General features: G+C 40.2%; 1 protein-coding gene across 2 annotated transcripts in view; it reads left to right on the top strand.

Annotated features, from left to right (window-relative positions):
• Positions 1-19,866, top strand: part of Sdccag8 (SHH signaling and ciliogenesis regulator SDCCAG8) — a 181,299-nt gene that overhangs the window by 100,371 nt on the left and 61,062 nt on the right. The window contains exons 14-15 of one of the 2 annotated variants that reach the window (XM_042701142.1): positions 11,282-11,409; positions 13,498-13,606. The exons of the other annotated variant lie outside the window; for it this stretch is intronic. Of the exons in view, the coding sequence (XP_042557076.1) occupies positions 11,282-11,409; positions 13,498-13,606 (237 nt within the window). The remainder of the gene's footprint in view (positions 1-11,281; positions 11,410-13,497; positions 13,607-19,866) is intronic. 2 annotated transcript variants of the gene reach the window in all.

Below are 19,866 nucleotides of genomic sequence, written 5' to 3' on the forward strand. Positions count from 1 at the left end.
CAGTGGGAATGGCAAGGACCAAGACTGAGAAGCAGCATTCACATTCACCGAAGCGAGGAGAGAAACACTCTAAAATGCAGATAAGCCTTACGACAAACGGGAATTACAAAGCCACATGTTAAGTAACTCAAAGCCAAACGTTCTGATGAAGAATAAGACCTAGTCACTGTGGCTGGAACCATGGCTTTCTCGTGTGGGAGAATGGGAGTAGTACAGTGAGAACCTGAGAACAGGCTCAGGTCAGTAGCCCTCTTCAGTTCCATCGATGGAGAGGTGACAGACATGTCTAAGAAGCTTTTAAAATGATCTGCTGTTCTTGTTACCAAGTAGAACACAACCCTAATTCCTACACGCAGCAGATTGTATGCCGGACCAACAGTGTTCCATCTCTGCAGTAATGAATTCTGTCTTTATTACAGCAGTGCCCACATACTCACACTTAGATTTTCGGCTTGTCACTCATTTGAAACATAGCTATAAACTGGGATATAAATTCACAAGCCCTTCCATAAATTCAAAAGCTCATTGATGGTGCACTCCTGTAATTCTAGCATGCGGGAGGCTGAGGCAGGAGGAACTCAAGTGCAGGCCTGCTTGAGCTATAGAAAAACTGTCTCCAAGAAACAAAACAAATACTTAATCATTTGTCTTATTTTTAATATAATTTAATTGAAAGTATTAAGGTGTTGAAAAAGGGGTTTCCATTTCATAAATCCGGTAATGAGTTCATCTTTGGGGACAGTGTCATCCCTTCCTTCACTTTTGCCGTTTTCCCTTCCATCCCTGCCTACAAGTTACAAAGTTCATTTTCTACAAAGTATCTACTGAATTGCACGATTGCATTTTCACCCTCCTTCCCCCCTTGCTGTGTTCCCCTTTTGCCTACCCCTCCAAAGACAAAACAAACAAAAAACCCAAATTGAAAACACCACCACCACCACCAACACCAACAAAAACTGTTTCCATTTCCTGGAATCCATTTTGATAAATAGCATTTTGAATGTTCAGAGCAGTTATGGCTTTGGGTTCCTCCCCTGAGGATATCCTTCTTTAGTACGTGTGTGAATGTATAGAGTCCTGTATAGATTCTCATGTCCAGTTATATTTTAGGTCTAGCTTCAACATACGAAGGAAAACATGCACTGTCTCTGAGCTTGGCTTATAACATTTAACATGATTTCTTCTAGGTCCATTCATTTCCCTGCAAATGACATACTCATTCTTTCTAATGGATAACTAAAGTTCCATTGTGTATATGTACCACAGTCTATTGATCCACTTATCAAAACAAAAATTTTTTAAGAATGAAATAACTACTACAAAACTCTTAACACTTTTCTGTGCAGAATCAATGAGACTATCTTAAGGCATTACTTTCAGACATTAGAAAATAAAATAAATATGCCAGAAATCTTAGCAAAATAACCAATAAAGAATTGTAAGCAGATCAATGTGCTTCTATATTTTTGATTCTCTTAAAAAAGTATCTGAAAGCTGAGCACCCGTGGCTCACACCTCTAATCCTAGCTACTCAGGAAGCTGAGTTCTGAGGATTACGTTTCAAAGCCAGCCCAGGCAGGAAAGTCTGTGGGACTCTTATCTCCAATAAACCACTAGAAAACCAGAAGTGGCGCTGTGGCTCAAATGGTAGAGCACTAGCCTTGAGCTAAAGAGCTGAGGGACAGTGCCCAAGCCCAGAGTTCAAACCCCATGACCAATAAAAAAAAAAGTATCTGAAACTTTTCTTATAATAAAAACTATTGAGTGATTTATGTTTTTGGTCAGTATGTTGGGAATGAAAGACACAATAATGAGGAAGCATGGTGGTGCATGCCTATAATCTCAGAACATGGCAGCCTGAGGCAGGAAGTGTGGGTTTGAGGATAGCCTGGGCTATCTAGCCAGACCCTGTCTAAAAAATCCACACCTTTGCTGGGCACCAGTGGCTCACATCTATGTCATCCTAGCTACTCAGGAGACTGAGATCTGAGAATTGGGGTCCAAAGCCAGCCTGGATAGGAAAGTCCACGAGACTGTTAAGTTCAATTAACCATCAGAAAACCAAAAGTGGCACTGTGACTCAAGTGCTAGAGCACTAGTCTTGAGCTGAAGAACTCAGGGATAGCGCCCAGGCCCAGAGTTCAAGCCCCATGACCTCAAAAAAAAAAAAAAAAACTACACCTTTCACAGGAAAGTTTGAAAATATAAAAATATATTAAATAAGAAAGGCCAAATGAGCCATGATCCCCTGGACTTCCTCATCTATCAGAAAGAGGGCCTCATATGTAGCTTTTGATCTTTGACCATCAGTGAGAGATTGTTGTGTTTGATGTAGTTTGCTTAAGAAGGTAAATGCATAGTTGAAATTTTTCTACTGCAAATGATCAGAGCTCGGTTGTGTAGAAACTTTTCTCATGTGCAGAACCTCTCTCTCAACATTTTCAAATAAGTGAAAAATTACTCTATCATATTGAAGAAATGAGCTACTATAAAATATATTTGATAATTATAATTCTTTTCTCTTATAGCATATTTCTAAGAAACTTGATAGCTACAAAGAAACCAATATCCCTCCTCCATTTTAGTAACTGGTCCTATAAACTAATTTCTAGAGCATTTCAGTAATGGAATAGAAACCTTTCAATTAGTCATACAATTAGAGGCTGAAGCTTATCCATTGACAGCTAACAGAAATGCAAGTGTAATGCACATTGATCCTACTGAGATCTGATTTAAATTCCTCATCAGAATGTTTGATTACTAGGATCATGGAAATAAACTGATATTTATTTCAGAAAAGAAAGGCAAGAATGGACCAGTCATTAGTTCGCATAGAGAAATCAGAAATAGGAAATATGATTTTTTTTTTACAGTGTGCAAATGCAGGAGTAAAGTTGCAATGTGGTTTTTCTAGTCCTATTAGATATATTGGAGCTATGGGAAAAAAATAAAGATAGAAGACTAGAGAAGTAGGCCTTTGGTGGCGGTCCAGCCTCAGTATCTCCATGGCTAAAGAACCTTTGTAGAAATTGCTCTTACTATTGCTGTAGTAATAAGTGCCTTCCTTGCTTCTAATGTTGTCCCTTCCCCATCTGTTCCCAAGCTGCAGCCAGAGTGATCTTTCTCGAGCATGAGTGTGATCACAACACTCCCCTGCTTAAAACCCTACGTTGGCTCCCTATTTCCCTCAGGATGAAGGCCTTAAAAATAGCTGCAAGTTCTGGCTCCTGCCTCCATCTCTAGTCTCATCTTTCTTCAATAATCTCCCCTCCACCAACTGCTCACTACTCCCCGCCCCCTCCCCCCATTCCAGCCTCCAGTCATACGACAATTATTGCAGTTTTCCAATGGCACCTGGCTATCTCTACTTCCTGGATCTTTGCACATGCTGTCCACTTCACTTGTCACAATTTTCTTCTCATTCCCACTCATATTTTAAGCCTATAAATTTTTAAGCTTCCTGAGAGCCCCCAAACACACCCCACTGTCCACATCCACTCCTTTACTCCTGTCCTGTCCACCTACGTGACAGCAAGAATTGAACCCTAACTTAATATTTGCCAGACTCTAATAGTTGCCTTTTTGTTTGGAAACCTCTTTATTGAGTTCAGTGGATGATAAGCTGTGTGGGGATGGGCTGTAGCTTGTGTACAGATACATCTCCGTACTCTCATGGTTGGCACAGAAGTGGCTTAAGTATTTGTTGAATGGATGAGCATTACACTTTTGGATTAAACAAACCCCTCATGTGAAACAGTACCGTGGAATAAAAAGAACACTGGACTTGGAGGGAGAAGACAGGTCTGCTTCCAGCTCTACCACTTACTTACTGTGTGGCTTTGAGCAAATCTCTTAATTCCCTGAGCTCCTGATGCTTTCTGTGCCACACAGGGCTGTCTGCTGCACCTCTCTGCCTCTTCGATTTGTTTGGAAGTCAAGAGAGGTCAGTGCATTTGAATGTGCTTTGCAAAGCAGGAAGCACAGACTGGTCAAGGATTAGAGATGGTACGGAGTAGTCTAGGGGCATAGCTCAGTGCAGGGCACTTCCCTAGTTGGATGAGGCCTGGGATTTCATACCGCTGGGCATGAAAAATGGCTTGAAGGAAATATGAGCTGAGCAGGTGTGATCAAAACAGAAGATATCTATCCACACATACCCTTCCTGTACATTCCTTTGAAAGAAGTCGACCTCCTTTTACTTTCTGTTTTCTCTCCTAGACATGACTCATGCTGGGAGCTAAGAACTTGGATTTCAACATAGCACTTAACGTCCTGACATAGTTTGCAGTGAAGAAAATAGAAGTAATTGCCTCTAGGAAATCTGAATGATGCCGTTGAGGTTTTTTAGTTTTGTTTGTTCTTTTCAGTCTAGAGGAAGTAGGGGTTATAGAACCTGACTCCTTTTCCTGCCTGTTCCTTCCCAGGGGTCTGCATTGGCTCAACGATGAGAACCTAGTCCCCACTAGCAGCAAACAATCCCTGGATATTGGGTCCTTCTCAATATGAAAGACATCATGCTCTCCACTAATGCAACTGATTGCTTTTGTATTGTTATTTTCAGTAATAACTAACGAAATGAAATTCTTGGCTAAAGTAGGAATTTTCTCTTTTAGCCTTGAGACAGGAGGCTACACCTATGAGGTACATATTACCATGTCTCTGTCTCTTAACAGTTATCAGTTTGTTCATTTATTTATTAATCAGATATTTATTGGCTGCACTTTTGCATGGCGGTTGCTGTTCCAGGTTCTTGGGTTCAAGATCCAGGTTCTCCAGGCATTTTCATTCTAGATAAATGAATATACCCCATCTTTCCTGAGAGTCTCTGGACAACTCTAAACAGATGTATTTGTGGTTCCTTTAAACGTTCTTGCAAAGTTTATCCATTTCTTCGAAGAGGATACAACTACCTGATGGTGTCATTACAGGAAGAAATGATCCAGTAGCACATGGGCCAAATGGCAGACAAAGATGACTAGATTGGGATCTGGCTTTCTGGCCGGATACTGTGGATAACTGAACGCTTAGCTTCTAACCCTCTCTCACTTGTCTGCATATCCTGGAAGTCAGAGGCTAAAGCAAAGTGTTCAGTGTGTGGACTTCAGTCAGGGAGTCAGGGTTTCCTGGCTACACCTTTGATAACTTGGGAACTTGTATAGATTGTACAGTCTCTTTCAATCTTTCCTCATTTACACTAACATGACAACCTACCTTAAAAGGTTAGTAGGAGGGTAAATAAAAGAACATATGGAAAACGGTTCACTTATGGTAAACATTAATAAATTGTGGCTTAGTAAAGTGATCTAGCCTTTAAGATTTTTTTTGCTTTATTTGAATAAAGAACCTGATTAAAAGGAAAAATTTGCTTGTCCATAGTCATATAGATAATAAATCGACATATGACATTCTCTGACATCTAGCTATGTGAGCTACCTATTGTTCTCAACCATCTTTCAAGACCATTTTCCTAAAATAAAAACAGAATCAACTACAAATAGTATGTGTGCATTGTAAAAAGAATGAAGCAAAACAAAACTATAAAAATTTAATTCTAGTTACGGGTAGATTTGCCTTCTGTAGATTAGCAATTTTGAAACTTTTTGCAACTTCCAAGTTTAAGTAAACATGGTAAAGAGAATAGGAGTCAAGTTTCTTACTATTGAAAAAGAAAATTACAATTTCCATAATTCCCTATGTTGTTGGATTATAATGGAAAGTATTAGTATGAATGTACATGTCTATATATAAGGTTTATATTTGTATTCTTAGTTGTATTCCTATTTATGCCTGCCTGCCTGCCTGCCTTCCTTCCTTCCTTCCTTCCTTCCTTCTTTCCGTCCATCCATCCGTATGTCCTTCCTTCCTTCCATCCTTCCTTCCTCCCTCCCTCTCTCTCTCTCCCTCTCGCTCTCTCTCCTTCCCTATTTCTCTCCCTCCCTTTCTCTCTCTCCCTCCCTCTCTCTCTCTCCCTCCCCCTCTCTCTCTCCCTCCCCCTCTCTCTCTCTCTTTCTTTCTTTCTTCTTTTTTCTTTCCATCTTGTGGTCCTGGGACTTCAACTCAGGGCCCAGGCACTTTCCCCGAGCTTTATTGCTCAAGACTAGTGCTTTACCATTTGAGCCTTAGTTCCAGAGGCTTTTCTGCCTGGGGCTGGATTCAAGCTGCAGTCTTCAGATCTCAGCCTCCTGAGTAGCTAGGATTACAGGTGTGAGCCAAAGCACCTGACTATTATATTCTTAAAATGACCTAGAAACAGCAGCTTCACAATAACAATGATCATAAACTATTACTGATTTCTCCAAAAAATGCACAGAGAGCTTTTTGGACAAATGCTGAGTCAAGATTGATGCATCTTGGGGTAGAGAGCCACAAAGTGCACAGGAGACGCCACAGGAATCAACTTGCAGGGTTCCATGTTGGAGCTTGCTGATTACAAGATGAGTTGAACTTAAAATTTTTCCTACTTGTGAGCATCAGTGGCTCATGCCTATAATCCTAGCTACTCAAGAGTCTGAGATTTGAAGATCAAGGTTCAAAGCCAGCTGGGACAGAAAAGTTCTTGAAGCTCTTATCAATTAACTACTTTAAAAAGCCAGAAGTGGCAATGTGCTCAAAGTGGTAGAGCACTAGCCCTGAGCACAATAGCTCAAGGACAGTGCTAGGTCCCAAGTTCAGCCCCAAGACTGGTGTTCATGCGCACGCATGTGCTCACTCACATGCGCGCGTGCGCGCGCTCACACACACACACAACCATAAAACAAACAAACCCTACTGATCATTAAACCAAAGAAGAATGCAGAACTCTGTACTGATAATAGTAAATTATAAAATAAGAAAGTAAAGTTCTTTCATACAGGACAATGTTAACTAATGTAAGTAGAGAGAGAATTGTGAATCATCTTAGATGTAAGACCAGCAGGTGATAGTGGAATAAGATGTTTGTATGGTGTCAGTGTCTTCCGATGTTTTACCTGTCAGTTAAAAGGGGTAAGCAGAGAAGCCTAGGAGAGCTCAGGTGACTCCAGCGTACTGGGGCTGTCACAGTCAATCTCTCCTGCTGATAGTGCCTTTTTCTTCCCAACCTGATGTTCGGTGATGTCACTTTGATAGTTTAAAACAGGAGAATGATGCAAGGAGGGACACTGACCAAGATGCATGCTCATTTGTTGAACTGAAACTCCTGTGTACAACTACTGAAAGATAATTTTTAAAAATTGAGATGGAAATATCTATCCTTAGCACTACAAATGAGGGATTATCTGCCCCCCACCCCCAACCCTGAGTCTTGTTACTAAACACTTCTTAGCATGCTGGTGATGTCAACCAAGAGATCAAAGCTAGTATCACCCAGCACTGGGACAAATGGACATCATGTTATCATACGTCTGAAATCCTAACAGCTTTCTCTCTATTACTTCAAGAATATTTGGGGCTGGGAAGGTGGCTCAGTGGTAGAGCGCTTGCCTTGCATGCCTGAGGCCCTGGGTTCGATTCCTCAGTACCACATAAGCAAAAAGAAAAAAGCTGGAAGTAGTGCTGTGGCTCAAGTGGTAGAGCGCTAGCCTTGAGCTGAAGAACTGAGGGACAGTGCCCAGGCCCAGAGTTCAGGCCCCACGACCGGACCCCCCCCCCCAAAAAAAAAAGAATATTTTTCAGCTGGTTTATTATAGATCTCATAGAGGTTTACTTATTTATTTTGTAGTGCTAGAGAGGGAACCCAGATCCTTGTACATTTTAGGCAAACACTTTACCACTAAGTTATACCCCAGCCCCTTCTTGCAAGTTTTGTTTGCTACACAGATACATTAATGTCAGAATGATATGTATGATACTTTATAAGGTGGTTTGAGTACCAGCAGCACTTCAGACCTCAGTGAAGAGGTGAGTGGAGACAAGGTAGATGGTGGAGCGCCTGGCCACCCACACTGCCATTAACTCAGGTTGGAGGCGTCAGGACTGCTGTTAAACCTGAGGATCATCAGAAACTCTTTAATCCTTAATCTAGCTATAAAATTAAAAGTGAACTTGAAAAATCTGTCCAACAAGTCATACTTGTGCCTTTACCCAGACATACTACACGTGTCTTAGGTAGCACTCACTTGTTCTTCTGTTGCTGGAGTGTTATTACTCTCTTGTAAGACTGTAACACACTCTCTTTCTCCATAGGTGATGGACTTTTAGCTTGTTTGTGGTTTCACTACCCTGTGACCTTCAGCCCATTTTAATAACTACCCAGTATTCCTCTCTACCTCCATTGCTTTTATTCTAATTTGTAAAATAGAACTAACTAGGAGCTTGGTCAGATGCGATCATCAATGGTGACGACTGAGAACTAGACGTAAACCAGTCATGGGCAACTGGCCTTACTACCCCTCTCTAGGTTCCCATCTCAGGTGGTCTCTTATTCTTCTACACTTTGGTAGTTTTTCCTCGTATACCTTTCTTGTGAACTATTTTCCCATCGTTTCTTTGGTCTGTTTGTTTGTTTATCCATTTGAACTCACTACTAGGAGCAAGGATTATGCTTTATTTATTTTATTTAACCCAGTGCCTAATATGGTGTTTTTACACAAGAGTGTCACAGTGAATACTTAATCGATTGCTTTGCATTCTTTCCATGGATACCTACTTTTTTTTTGGTTGCTTGGCTTTTGTTTTTGTTCTGGGGCTTGAACTCTGGGCTTCCCACGCTCACACAGCTTGCGCACTCATGGTTGGAGTACTACCACTCAGTCGTGCCTCCAGCCTAGCTTTTTGCTGGTTAATTGGAGATGGAATCCTGAGGACTTTCCTGTCCAGGTTGGCTTTGACCTTGATCCTTCAGGTGGAAGCTCCTGAGTAGCTAGGATCACAGGTGTGAACCTCTGGCCTCTAATTCTTTCAATCTATTATCGCCTCACCTTTAAAGCATTATAAAATAGGCTTTTTGGGCTGGGAAGGTGGCTCAGTGGCAGAGCGCTTGCCTTGCATGCATGAGGCCCTGGGTTCCATTCCTCAGCACCACATAAGCAAAAAGAAAAAAGCCGGAAGTGGCGCTGTGGCTCAAGTGGTAGAGCGCTAGCCTTGAGCTGAAGAGCTGAGGGACAGCGCCCAGGCCCAGAGTTCAGGCCCCACAACGGGACCAAAAAAAAAAAAAAAAATAGGCTTTTCTAAGTAAGTAGTTTTGATTTTACATTTGCATCTAAGTCATTCATTATGCAGCCTATGAGTGGATCATTTTATAAGTGGTTCTTCTTTCCTGGTCAGTCAGAGTGTCTCAGACGCTGATGGCCCTTTATGCTGGGGATCTGTAACCTGGTTAATCGGAGTGTCTCCATGAGACTGGCGGCTCTTTACACTGGGGATCTGTAAGGCCCCGTTCGCAGCAGATAGTCTTAGGTATGACTATGATTTTGGCATAATTATTAATAAAATACCCATTTTCCCTTTCCAATGTATACTGGGTTTTTGGAGAGTGAATTTTATGGCTACCGGTGGTTAGGGGTCTCAGAGCTCCTCCTGTCCTCCCTGCCCGTATGCTCTGGCCATAGCTCCGACACAGAGGTCCTTTGAAGTCGCTTCCTTCAGCAGCAGCATCTCCAGCTGTTAGTGCCTCCCCCCCCCCCCCCACGAGCCATCTTGTGCAAGCACTCAAGTGGAGTGTGTGAAAATTTTTACCCCCATCACGTAAGTCCTGTGCAGCTTGTTCCAGGCTCACTTAGTCTGTGCCCTTCCTCCCCCACGGTGGAAAGGGTATAAGAACATCTAATCATCACACTGTCACTGCCCATTGCCTGTGTGCCATGGACCGATGTGGGCTCCAGATAGAAAGATCACGGTGACAGCAGGATACAGACATGTAAACCAATAGCCAAAGTGTGATAGATGTCTTTGTAGGATGTCCCAACAGATAGTGAGGTTACTGAGGGAAGGTAGTCATGCTGGAGGAAGAGGCGAGGAAGGCCCTAAAGGAATGCCATGCATATGCCGAGGCTGGATCGGTGGGTGAGGACACCCCAGCAAGAAGAGGAAACATGTGCAGTGGTCTCCAGCCAGAAAATCTGTGGTGTGGTGGGGAAGGCAGAAAGTAGCCTTGTCTGACTATCCGTTTGTTGCAATATACTACTTTGGAACCGAGTGTGAGACAAGACCTTGGACTGCTTCCAGGGGGTGTTGTTGTTAGAAGTACCAGAAGGGACCTTATTTCACATTTAGCATGGACCCCTGATGATTCCATTTGAGTGAGGTGTGGGTGTATTTTCATTCTGGAATTTTACACTACAACATTACCACATGCATTGACCAATTTCAATACAGGCTTTCCTTATGTTGCTTTATAATTAGAAGCCAGTGAATTGAAGTTCCACAGCGGTACATAGACTGGTAGTGATAGCTTTATGGAATTGTTTATTTTTAGTTTGGCAAAGGCAAGGCAGTAAATATCTCAATTAGTAAACTAAAGCAGCGTGGTTGAGAAATGCCCACAAGGAGATCAGGCGTTAGAAATAACTAAGTCCCTTAATTGAAGAAAACCCTCCTATCACTTTCTCATTCTTAGAGCTTGAAGAACCGACGTGGCAGGTGGTCACTGGTGGCCTTTCTCCCTTTAGGAACCACGGGGCTGAGATACAGCCTTGTGGGCTAGGAGGATGTCCTACCATGGTGGAATGGGACGCTGTCTCTGCCTGTGAAGCTTCTCACCCTGCCAGATCAGTTAACACAATCTGAAGAGAGATTTTGCCAGGAAGTGCTATGGGCATCTTTTGGTTTGCATCTTCATACTTAGTGCACACATGCACCATGCTGCAGAACTGCTTGCTGGCCTCTAGAGAGGGTCTCCCCGTGTGGCAGTTAAGATTCCATTTTAGAGTCCTCTAGTTTTAGGAATCTCAGTTTTCCTTAAGAATTGAGTTACATTATTTTTGGAATAATCTTTAGGAAATATTGACCACTCTGAAGATTGATTTGTTAGTGCAAAACTATAAAGACTGATTGTTAGTGCAAAATAGTAAGAATGTTACAGCAAAAGTGTGTGTGTGTGTGTGTGTGTGCACGCGCTTAAAGATTATAGAATTCAGTGTTGAATTGTCATGATTTTTTTTTTAGAGCTTTAGTCAGTGTGCCATGCATCTCACCTTGCATGAGGAAGCCTTTGATTTTCTGCCTTCTGGGGTTGGGAGTGCTGTGGAGAGACAGTCTTCTTACGTTTAACAATTCACTGCCTGTCCACTCTGTGATCTGCAGGGAAGTGCGGAGGTCCGGGCACCTGCAGATCCCATTTCTGTGTCTTCTCTCTGTTTTGCAGACTGGAAAAAGATAGCATTCAGCAGAGCTTTAGTAACGAAGCAAAGGCCCAAGCCCTTCAGGCTCAGCAGCGAGAACAGGAGCTGACACAGAAGATACAGCAAATGGAGACCCAGCACGACAAAACTGGTGGGTGGTAGGGAGAGATTAGAGCCTGGGCACTTGCTTACCAGCCAGGCCCACGCCTTACTGTGAAATGACATCAGGAACACCTGTAACCTTTGGCTGGCCGAAGGGAGCAGATGCTAACTACACCGGAGATTCCGAATTACATATTAGTTAGCGTTTAAAAGAGAAAATGGAAAGTATTGCCCACTGTCTGTTGATTTCAGAGTGCTGCTCACACATCTGTTGCACCATCTGGATTATGAGTTTATTTACCTGTGTTCAAGAAACGTAAAGCTGAGAGAGACCACAACAAAGTAGAAAAACAAAGGGCTTGTTTTTGGCTTGGTTTTCAGGCACACATGTTATATAAAGAAAATAGCATCAGAAGCTCTGCGGGAAATGCTCTGAGCTTACAGTTAGAGTCTCCTGAATAGCACTGAACAGTTCCCACAGTACACACATTATAGCTACTCTAAAAGCCTAATGAGTTTGCTTCAGCATCCAAACTGGAGAAAAGCTTTAGCCATTAATCGGTTCTTAATTCACTGTCGCAGCTGGATGTAATTCAGTGGCTCCAAATTGATATGTTCCTTTATTTAATCTTTGCAGCTTCGAACATTTTTAGCATTTGTATGATTTCCCCACCTCCCCCAATCCAATCTCGAGTGATGTTTAATCCTTTGCATTCTTCAAGTTCTCACAACTGCTGTTAAAATTCACTAATACAAGGCACTGACCACAGCTGGCAGCTTGGCGAAAAATTGCCATCTTTCATCACGTTGGCAATGTTCTGCAGACTGAATTGGCCAGTAACTCTTTACCTTTAATTTGAAAGTAAAATGCACTTTGAAAATAGGCAGTTTGATTTGTTCAGTCGGAGCATTCTGTAGTTCCTTTCACTTTTGAGTTGTGTGTTCACAGACAGTGTTAGTCAAAACAAGACAGTGTCAGTCATTATAATTCCACACCACATTTTCTATGCTGTATACTATTAAAACAAAGTTTAATTGATCCTGCCTCTTCCAGAAAGATGTTGCTTAATTTAAGTGTCTTGATTTATTTTGCTTTCTATGTTATATGCTTTTTGCCAATCAATTAGCTAAAATTGAAAGAGAGTAATTACTCAGAGGTAATTTTCACAAGATATAATGTAGATTATATTCATTGATATATTAAATAATATTTCTCCTCCCATAGGTGAAAAATCACTACCATAAATCTTATTAAATAATCTATTTACTCATTTTTTTTAAAAAGCAGATGATATAATGACTTGCACAATTCCCCTCAGCCCTTGCAGTGGAGAATTTCTTTTCATAGCATTTGGCCAGAAGAAATGAAAAGTCACCCGATTTTAGGAGCAGTTTTTCCACTAAACGTCCCAAAAAGGAAATTAAAGGTTAAGTGATCATTTGCCCCAACTTCCAGCAGAATCCTAGTGACCCCAGGTTTGTTGGCAGAATCTGAGAGTAGATAAGAGTTTTCAGTTGCTAAAATTCCCTCAAGAACACTTCCTTTTATTGTGTGTACACACAATTACACTTTTCAGTTTCTTTGAACAACTATTCATTGTATTGGCAATGACAGTATTGACAGTAAAGTCCAGTGTAAGATCATGTATTTCACCTTCATAATTGGGGAACATATGCAAAAGTCAAGGAGGGGTGGTGGAAAATTTTGTGCAAATGCAAAACATAAAGCGTGAGTTACAGCCCCAAAGAGATTTCCTTGATGATTTTAGTTCAGAATTATCTGGTTGTGAGAATTTTGACACTGTTTATAGTAAAATTGTCAAAATAAAATATAATATCTTGCATATTACAAAGATATAAGCATCTATGACTTCACTTGAGGTATTTGACAATTTATGAACATGCTAAAATGTTACACAAGCTGATATGATAAAAATGTTGATGGTGTATAATTTTATTATGAAAGAAATGTCTCACAAGGAACACTGCCTTGCCAGATGACACGTCCTTTAACTTAGGACAGTGAAAGCAATCTAGTAGCTTCCAAGAAATATGTTGTGATCATATGCAGATATGGGGACACTGCACAAATAAAACCTTAAAAGTCTTATGTTGGTGGGTTTATTGTTATTTCTAGAAAATGAACAGTATTCCTTGCTGACCTCCCAGAATACATTTTTGACAAAGTTAAAGGAAGAGTGCTGTACATTAGCCAAGAAATTGGAAGAAATATCTCAAAAAAGCAGGTAGGTACTGTTACATAATCCTTCCAGAGTGCTGTTTGCTTGATTACTTAATTTTTCCTTAAAAAATAGCATTTATACTATGTTGTCATCTATTGTTAAAATTATCTGCTGATGAAAGTTTTCTGTGAAAATAAGTTCTGAGTGAACATTTTCATCATTGTTCATGCAGACACATTTATTTGTTTATTGTCTGGTGCTAGGTGTGGAGCCCGGGGACCTTGTGTGTGGTAGGCAAGCTCTGACCATGGAGCTATTGCCCAGCCCAGCCTAGGTGTTTTTCAATAATTACGTATGCATACTGTTACCTGACTTTTAATGTTTAGAATTGAAATGATGACATTTCAGAAAACAAATATCAAGGTGGCAATTATTGTAATAGCAGATGCAGACAGGTAGAACACTTTTTAAACCCTCTGATGACAGAGTTAACATAGTTTAATAGGAGAAGTCTCCATGAACACACAAAAGATACCTTTAGGTCAAATAATTAGGGAAATTGATGAGATGAAGATGTATTAATTAATACATGCATTACTTAATTACAATAGCTTGAGACAGGAATTATTATTTTCTTTTACAGGTAAGGAAACCAAAACTGTTTAAATAGCTGCTGACTGGAAGATCTATAGGTCTATCTAATCTAGGAATTTCTAGTTCCCAAGTCTATAGACTTTCTTAGGATAACTGTAGTATTTTATATGCATCTGTCAGATGTGGAGCACCCAAGCCCCCCAATCTTCAAGATGGTAAAGCAGAAGTGTGCTTGAGCCTGGGCAGTATAGCCAGAACCCCTTTTAAATGAGAAGGAAAAAAACAAAAAACAAGAAGAGGACAGAAGAGAAGAAGATTGGAGGGGAGAGGACCCAAGGGAAGGACAGGGTGGGGTTAGGGAGGTGGGGGTGGGGTGGACAATTCTGGCTACTGTAGCAATGTGGGAAAGGTTAAGAAGGGAAAGTTAACCTTTAAAGCCCATGGAGAAGTAGTTGTACTTGGACTGTGAGCCAAGGTGAAGCTCTATTCTGTGTCCCTTTTCTTCCTTTAGACCTATCAACTTACTCTGTACAGATCTAGAGAACTCGAATCTCAGTGCCCCTTGCTCCTCTTGCTTCTGATTCCTCCAGCTCCTGACCACTACTTTGTAAACTGAACGTGCGTCTTTGTATCTGACACATAGATGGCACCCAATGCATGTTTATTGAATGAATGATGAATGAATGAAACAAACAGGTGTAGTGCTATACCCCACATGCTGATCTGATTGCCAGTGCCAGCCTGTTTCTTTCTTGATGTCAGGCAGGATGCAGAAAAGAACTCTTTGGAATTCAAAAAGAAGGAGAGAAGCACATATACCTACATACACATATCCATGCACGCATACACGCATGCAGGCATGCACACCTTGCCGTCTTACAGTATCCACAGGGAATTGGTTGTTTCAAGGACCCTGGGATACCCACATCTGTAGATGCACAATCCATTATACAAAATGACATGGTATTTGAGTTTGTATTTGTATAGAATTTAGAAACATTCTCCTCTGTGTTTTATCTTTTTCATTTCAATGTTTGCTATGTTTGGGATGGAACCAAGATCTCATGCATGCTATGCAAGTGATCTACCATTCCCAGTTCTCTCGCACATACCTGAAATCCTATCTCAATTGCTTGTAACACCTGATGCAGTGCAAATGCTCTGTACATAGTTGTTATACTGTGTTGTACAGGGAAGAATGACCAAAAAGAATGCATGTTGAGTAGAGACTTGGTATTTTAACCCATGGTTATCTTCACCCATAGGTTCAGAGCCACAGACGTGGAATGCCAGCTGTGAGGCACCTTTCCCAGCTTTTCCCACGTAGTAACAGACATGTGCTATTGTTGTCATTGGTGCCTTTATCTGAAGGGCCTTAACTGGCAATTTGTAACTCTTCCAAACTCTTATTATTTTAGCCAGTGAAAGTCTGAGTGCCGTTTTCTGACAAACACAAAGCCTGTGTACCACAGTGGAAACTTTTCCAAGGGCAAAGCAGCATCAAAAAGAGGTAGACATGGTTGTGGTGCAGATCATGTTCTGGTAACTACTTGGCTAGATCTGGTGACTTAAAGTAGGCACCTACATGTAGGCGATTAAAAACTAAGGCCTGCGAGTAAATTACCACTTACTACTTTAAAACTTTAAGGAGCTTCTAAAGTTTTTAAATGGTGTATTTTGTATGCCTAACAAGAAAGAAGTAGATAGACTAACTGTGATTTAGGTGTTGTTTGTTTGTTGATTTCTTATCAATGCCAGTCTCATTTCTCTCTGGTTTCCTACTATGACATTTCCAACAGCTCATTCATGCCAAATTTAACATTCCATTTCGATGTTGCTTTCTGCTGTGAAGCCACCTATAAAACCTGAAGAGTTCAGAATGTTCCTTCTTTTATTTACTTTTTTAACTTTTAATGTTATTGTTAGTGTAAAGATGATATATAGAGGGCTTACAGTTATAGAAGTCAGGTAATGCATGCATTTCTTTTTTAATGCTGTCATGAATGTTTCTTTTAAAATAATAAAAAAAATGTAATAAGCCCTAGAAGCCCTCTGGGATATACTCCTGTACACCATATACCAAACATTGGGCTAAGTCATTTCTACTGTGCTTCGATGCAAGGAAAAATCTTAGCATTTTGTCATTGTGGAAAGTCAGCTCCAAAATCATTATTTTATCCATATGGCAATTTGGGCCCAGATTTTCTTCCCGAATACAGTAAAAATTTTCCTGAAAGTAGGTATACTTATTTTATATTGATTACTAATTCAAAACACATTTCTTTTGCCTTCCTTTCCTTATTAGCAACATTTCTGTGAGCATTTTGTGTTACTCAAATGACATATTAAACAAATAGATTCAGACCATTTGAAGTAGCTTTTTGCTCAGATCTAGGCATATCACTGGAGAGACTGACAGCCTGGGCTCACGGTGCCGGTACACTTCGTCTCTCTGCCCAGCCTCATGGGATGCTGCTCTTTGAAACATTTTAAAATGGTACTGTGTGTGTGTGTGTGTGTGTGTGTGTGTGTGTGTGTATGTGTGTATGTGTGTGTTTTGCGTGTGTTTTCTCTCCAAGTAGTCAGGACATTGCATTGAGAAAACTGATTTTACTCTTATGCAGCCTTCTTAATGATTAGCACAGAACCTTCTGCCCTGTGTGTGCTCTGCACTCTACATGTCGTTGTGTCTGCAACCTAGGGGGCTGTGAATGGCACGTCACACGCTGAAACTAAAAAGGACCTGCCGATTCTGTGTTTTTGTCGCTCATGTGTGATCATCAGGCAAGAGAATGAATGCCATCTTGTCTGTAATTGACACCAGGCAGAAGTCCTGGCTGATTTTAGTCAAAGCCACATGAACTTTAGCTGTCCCTTCTGTCTGCATCCCAATACTCTGAAAGCTGATTGCAGGTGTGAAGTTGTTCTTGGGGGAGCTCAATGCAGATACGTAAATATCTTTGTTACATCTGTGATTTTTCTTTATCCAAGTGAAGGAACTGCCTCCTCTCTCCAGGCAAAATATTAACAGTATGATTTGTAGTGTGATCTAAAGCCTGGCCTGAATATAGCTGCAGAATGCTGGGTGCTGGCTGGGACAGGTGTGGCCCCTCACCCCAGGCCGGGTTGTACCTAAGCACGCAGAGAGCAGCGGCACAGAGCTCAGGACCAGGGCCGTGTGGTTTCACTTCTCTTCTTCCCTGTCATTGTCACTTTCTGGGTTGCTAGGCTTGCGGATTGATGTCTAACATTGCCCATTGTGTATTTGTGATTTGCGTTTTGTAATTAAGAGGAACAATGGGAGTCCATGGGGTCTCGTTATATATAATGGTTGGTTTAATTTGTTTCACTTCTATCTTGTTAATTGTAAATTGATCATTAAGATTTGAATTCTAATCTGTCACCAGGGTTGTGAGTATTGAGGCTAGAGCAATCATCCTGGTTTTAATCACTGATGATGAGAAACAAATTTTATAATTTTGGTACATATTGCAGTTCATATATTTTAACACTGTATTTTATGGTGTTATAAATATTGTTAAATGACTTTTAGTATAGTTTTACTGTGTGGACTATAATGTATAAATTATATTACTGTTTTGGCAACAGTAGGTCTCCAACTGTGTGAGTTTAATTGAAGTAAAAGAACACACACCCGGCTGAACTGTTTTTTTTCCCCTTGCATGGTTAAATGACATTAGGTTGGAATACTACAAAAATTATATTACACGAGAGGAGACTGATAGTGGCCTTATGCTAATTGTTACCAAAAAATCAAACTACAATCCAAAAGAATAAAAAATGAAGGTGTCCCACTTTTCTTTAACCGAAATTATTACTATAGTCTGACTTATAGTAGCAAAATGTCCTACATTTCATGCAAATGTAATTATATATAGCTGGTATGCAAAAAAAAAAAAAAACAGGGGTAAGTTCATGCTTCTATAAAGCCAGAAATTACCTATGGAAATACATTACTGTCAGTTCTCTTATTGAATACAAGCATAAGCATGTCATAATGTATCTTGAAGACTAACATACAAACTTGTAAGTTTACTTTTTGGACTACAAATAGTTTTATGATGTGTTGCGAGCTCTACACAGATGAAGAGTGACATGTTTGCACATATGCCAAATTTGTACTGAACAGTGAAAGGTGGTATGCAACTTCCCCCATTATAAGGGAAAAAACACAAAATTGCAAATAAAGCAAGAGATTGTTATAATAATACATATTGTATTAATGAGTACTTTCTAATAACATTTGTATTTTTTGATTATGTAAGACTTACTCAATGTAGAGAATTTGGTAAATACAAAGAAGAATTAAGGAAACATTTCCTGTGACATTACCACCCTGAGATAACTGCTGTTCACTTTTGACATATTTCTGTTCAGTCATCTTTCATGTCTGTGTAAATGTGTTCCATTGATGTTATGACTGAGATTATGCTACAAACACAGTTTTGCCACTGCTTTTTTCTCAATGTTGTCTTACTAATGAACATAATTCTACATCAGTAAATACTCAGGAAACAAAAGTTTAATTAGATAATTTTTATGCATTGATATGTTAGATATTTACAAATTTTTAAATGTTTACTTACTATAAAAGACAATATGAAAATGGCCTAATGGTCCCCATGATAGAGATGTCTAAGATGGATCCCTGCCTGGAAGGCTCTGAGTTTGCCTGAGGATATTAACAAGGGCTACACTAAGTTCTACACAGTATGCATCTGCCCCTGTCAGTATGTGATGTCCAAAAGTGAGAAACTGAAGAAGAAAAGAGGGCAAGGTGGGGTTGCAGATGGGATGGACTGCTCATTTAGGCTTGGTCTGGCTGCTCACCATTTGGGTAACCTTAGGCAAGTATCTAAACAGCACTGTTTATCTCACACAATGAACAATTACCCTCTAGGTTAATGAAAATCATTAAAGGATGAATTCCACTGTTTGGGTAGGCCTATGATAAATATTGGACAGTAGTATCAGGTTTTATTTTGCATTTCTTTGGATAATAATGAAAATGACTATTATGTAAATGTTATTGATGATTTGTATTTCTTTTGTAGATATTTTTATAGTCTGTGTACTTTTCTGAATTTAGTTTTGTTAGAATAGGATTCTTACTTTATTTAATGATGCTGTTTTTCATATTTTGTAAATATTTTCCTAGTTCTTTGTATTTTTTAATTAATCACTTTATTTTTAGAGCAGTTTTAGTAGAAAGAAGGGAGAATTCCTAAATATTCCCTGCTTCCCACCACAACTTCCCCCACTGCATGATACTGCATTTGGTTTTAATATGAATTTTTTTCAAAATCAAGATTTTTTTTAAAAAAGCATTACTTTGGGAGGGATAGGGGAGAATGGTGAAAGATGTGTGATATCAATCTAGGTGCATTTTACTTATAAACTGACTTGTTAAATGGTAACCCCTTTGTACAGCTACTTAAAAGATAATTAAAAAATACTATTTTTGTGTGTGCTGGTCTTGGGGCTTGAATTCAGGGCCTGGGTTCTGTCTCTGAGCTTTTTTGCTCAAGGCTAGTGCTCTATGACTTAAGCCACAGCTCCACTTCTGGATTTTGTTTTTGCCTGGTTCATTGGAGATAGGAGTCCTATGGACTTTTCTGCCCAAGCTGGCTTTAAACCATGATCCTCAGATCTCAGCCTCCTGAGTTGCTAGGATTATAGGCATGAGCCACCAGCTCCTGGCTAAAAAC

This window comes from Dipodomys spectabilis, unplaced genomic scaffold (assembly GCF_019054845.1).
Source record: "Dipodomys spectabilis isolate Male_0828 unplaced genomic scaffold, ASM1905484v1 ptg000288l, whole genome shotgun sequence".
Taxonomy (NCBI): Eukaryota; Metazoa; Chordata; class Mammalia; order Rodentia; family Heteromyidae; genus Dipodomys; species Dipodomys spectabilis.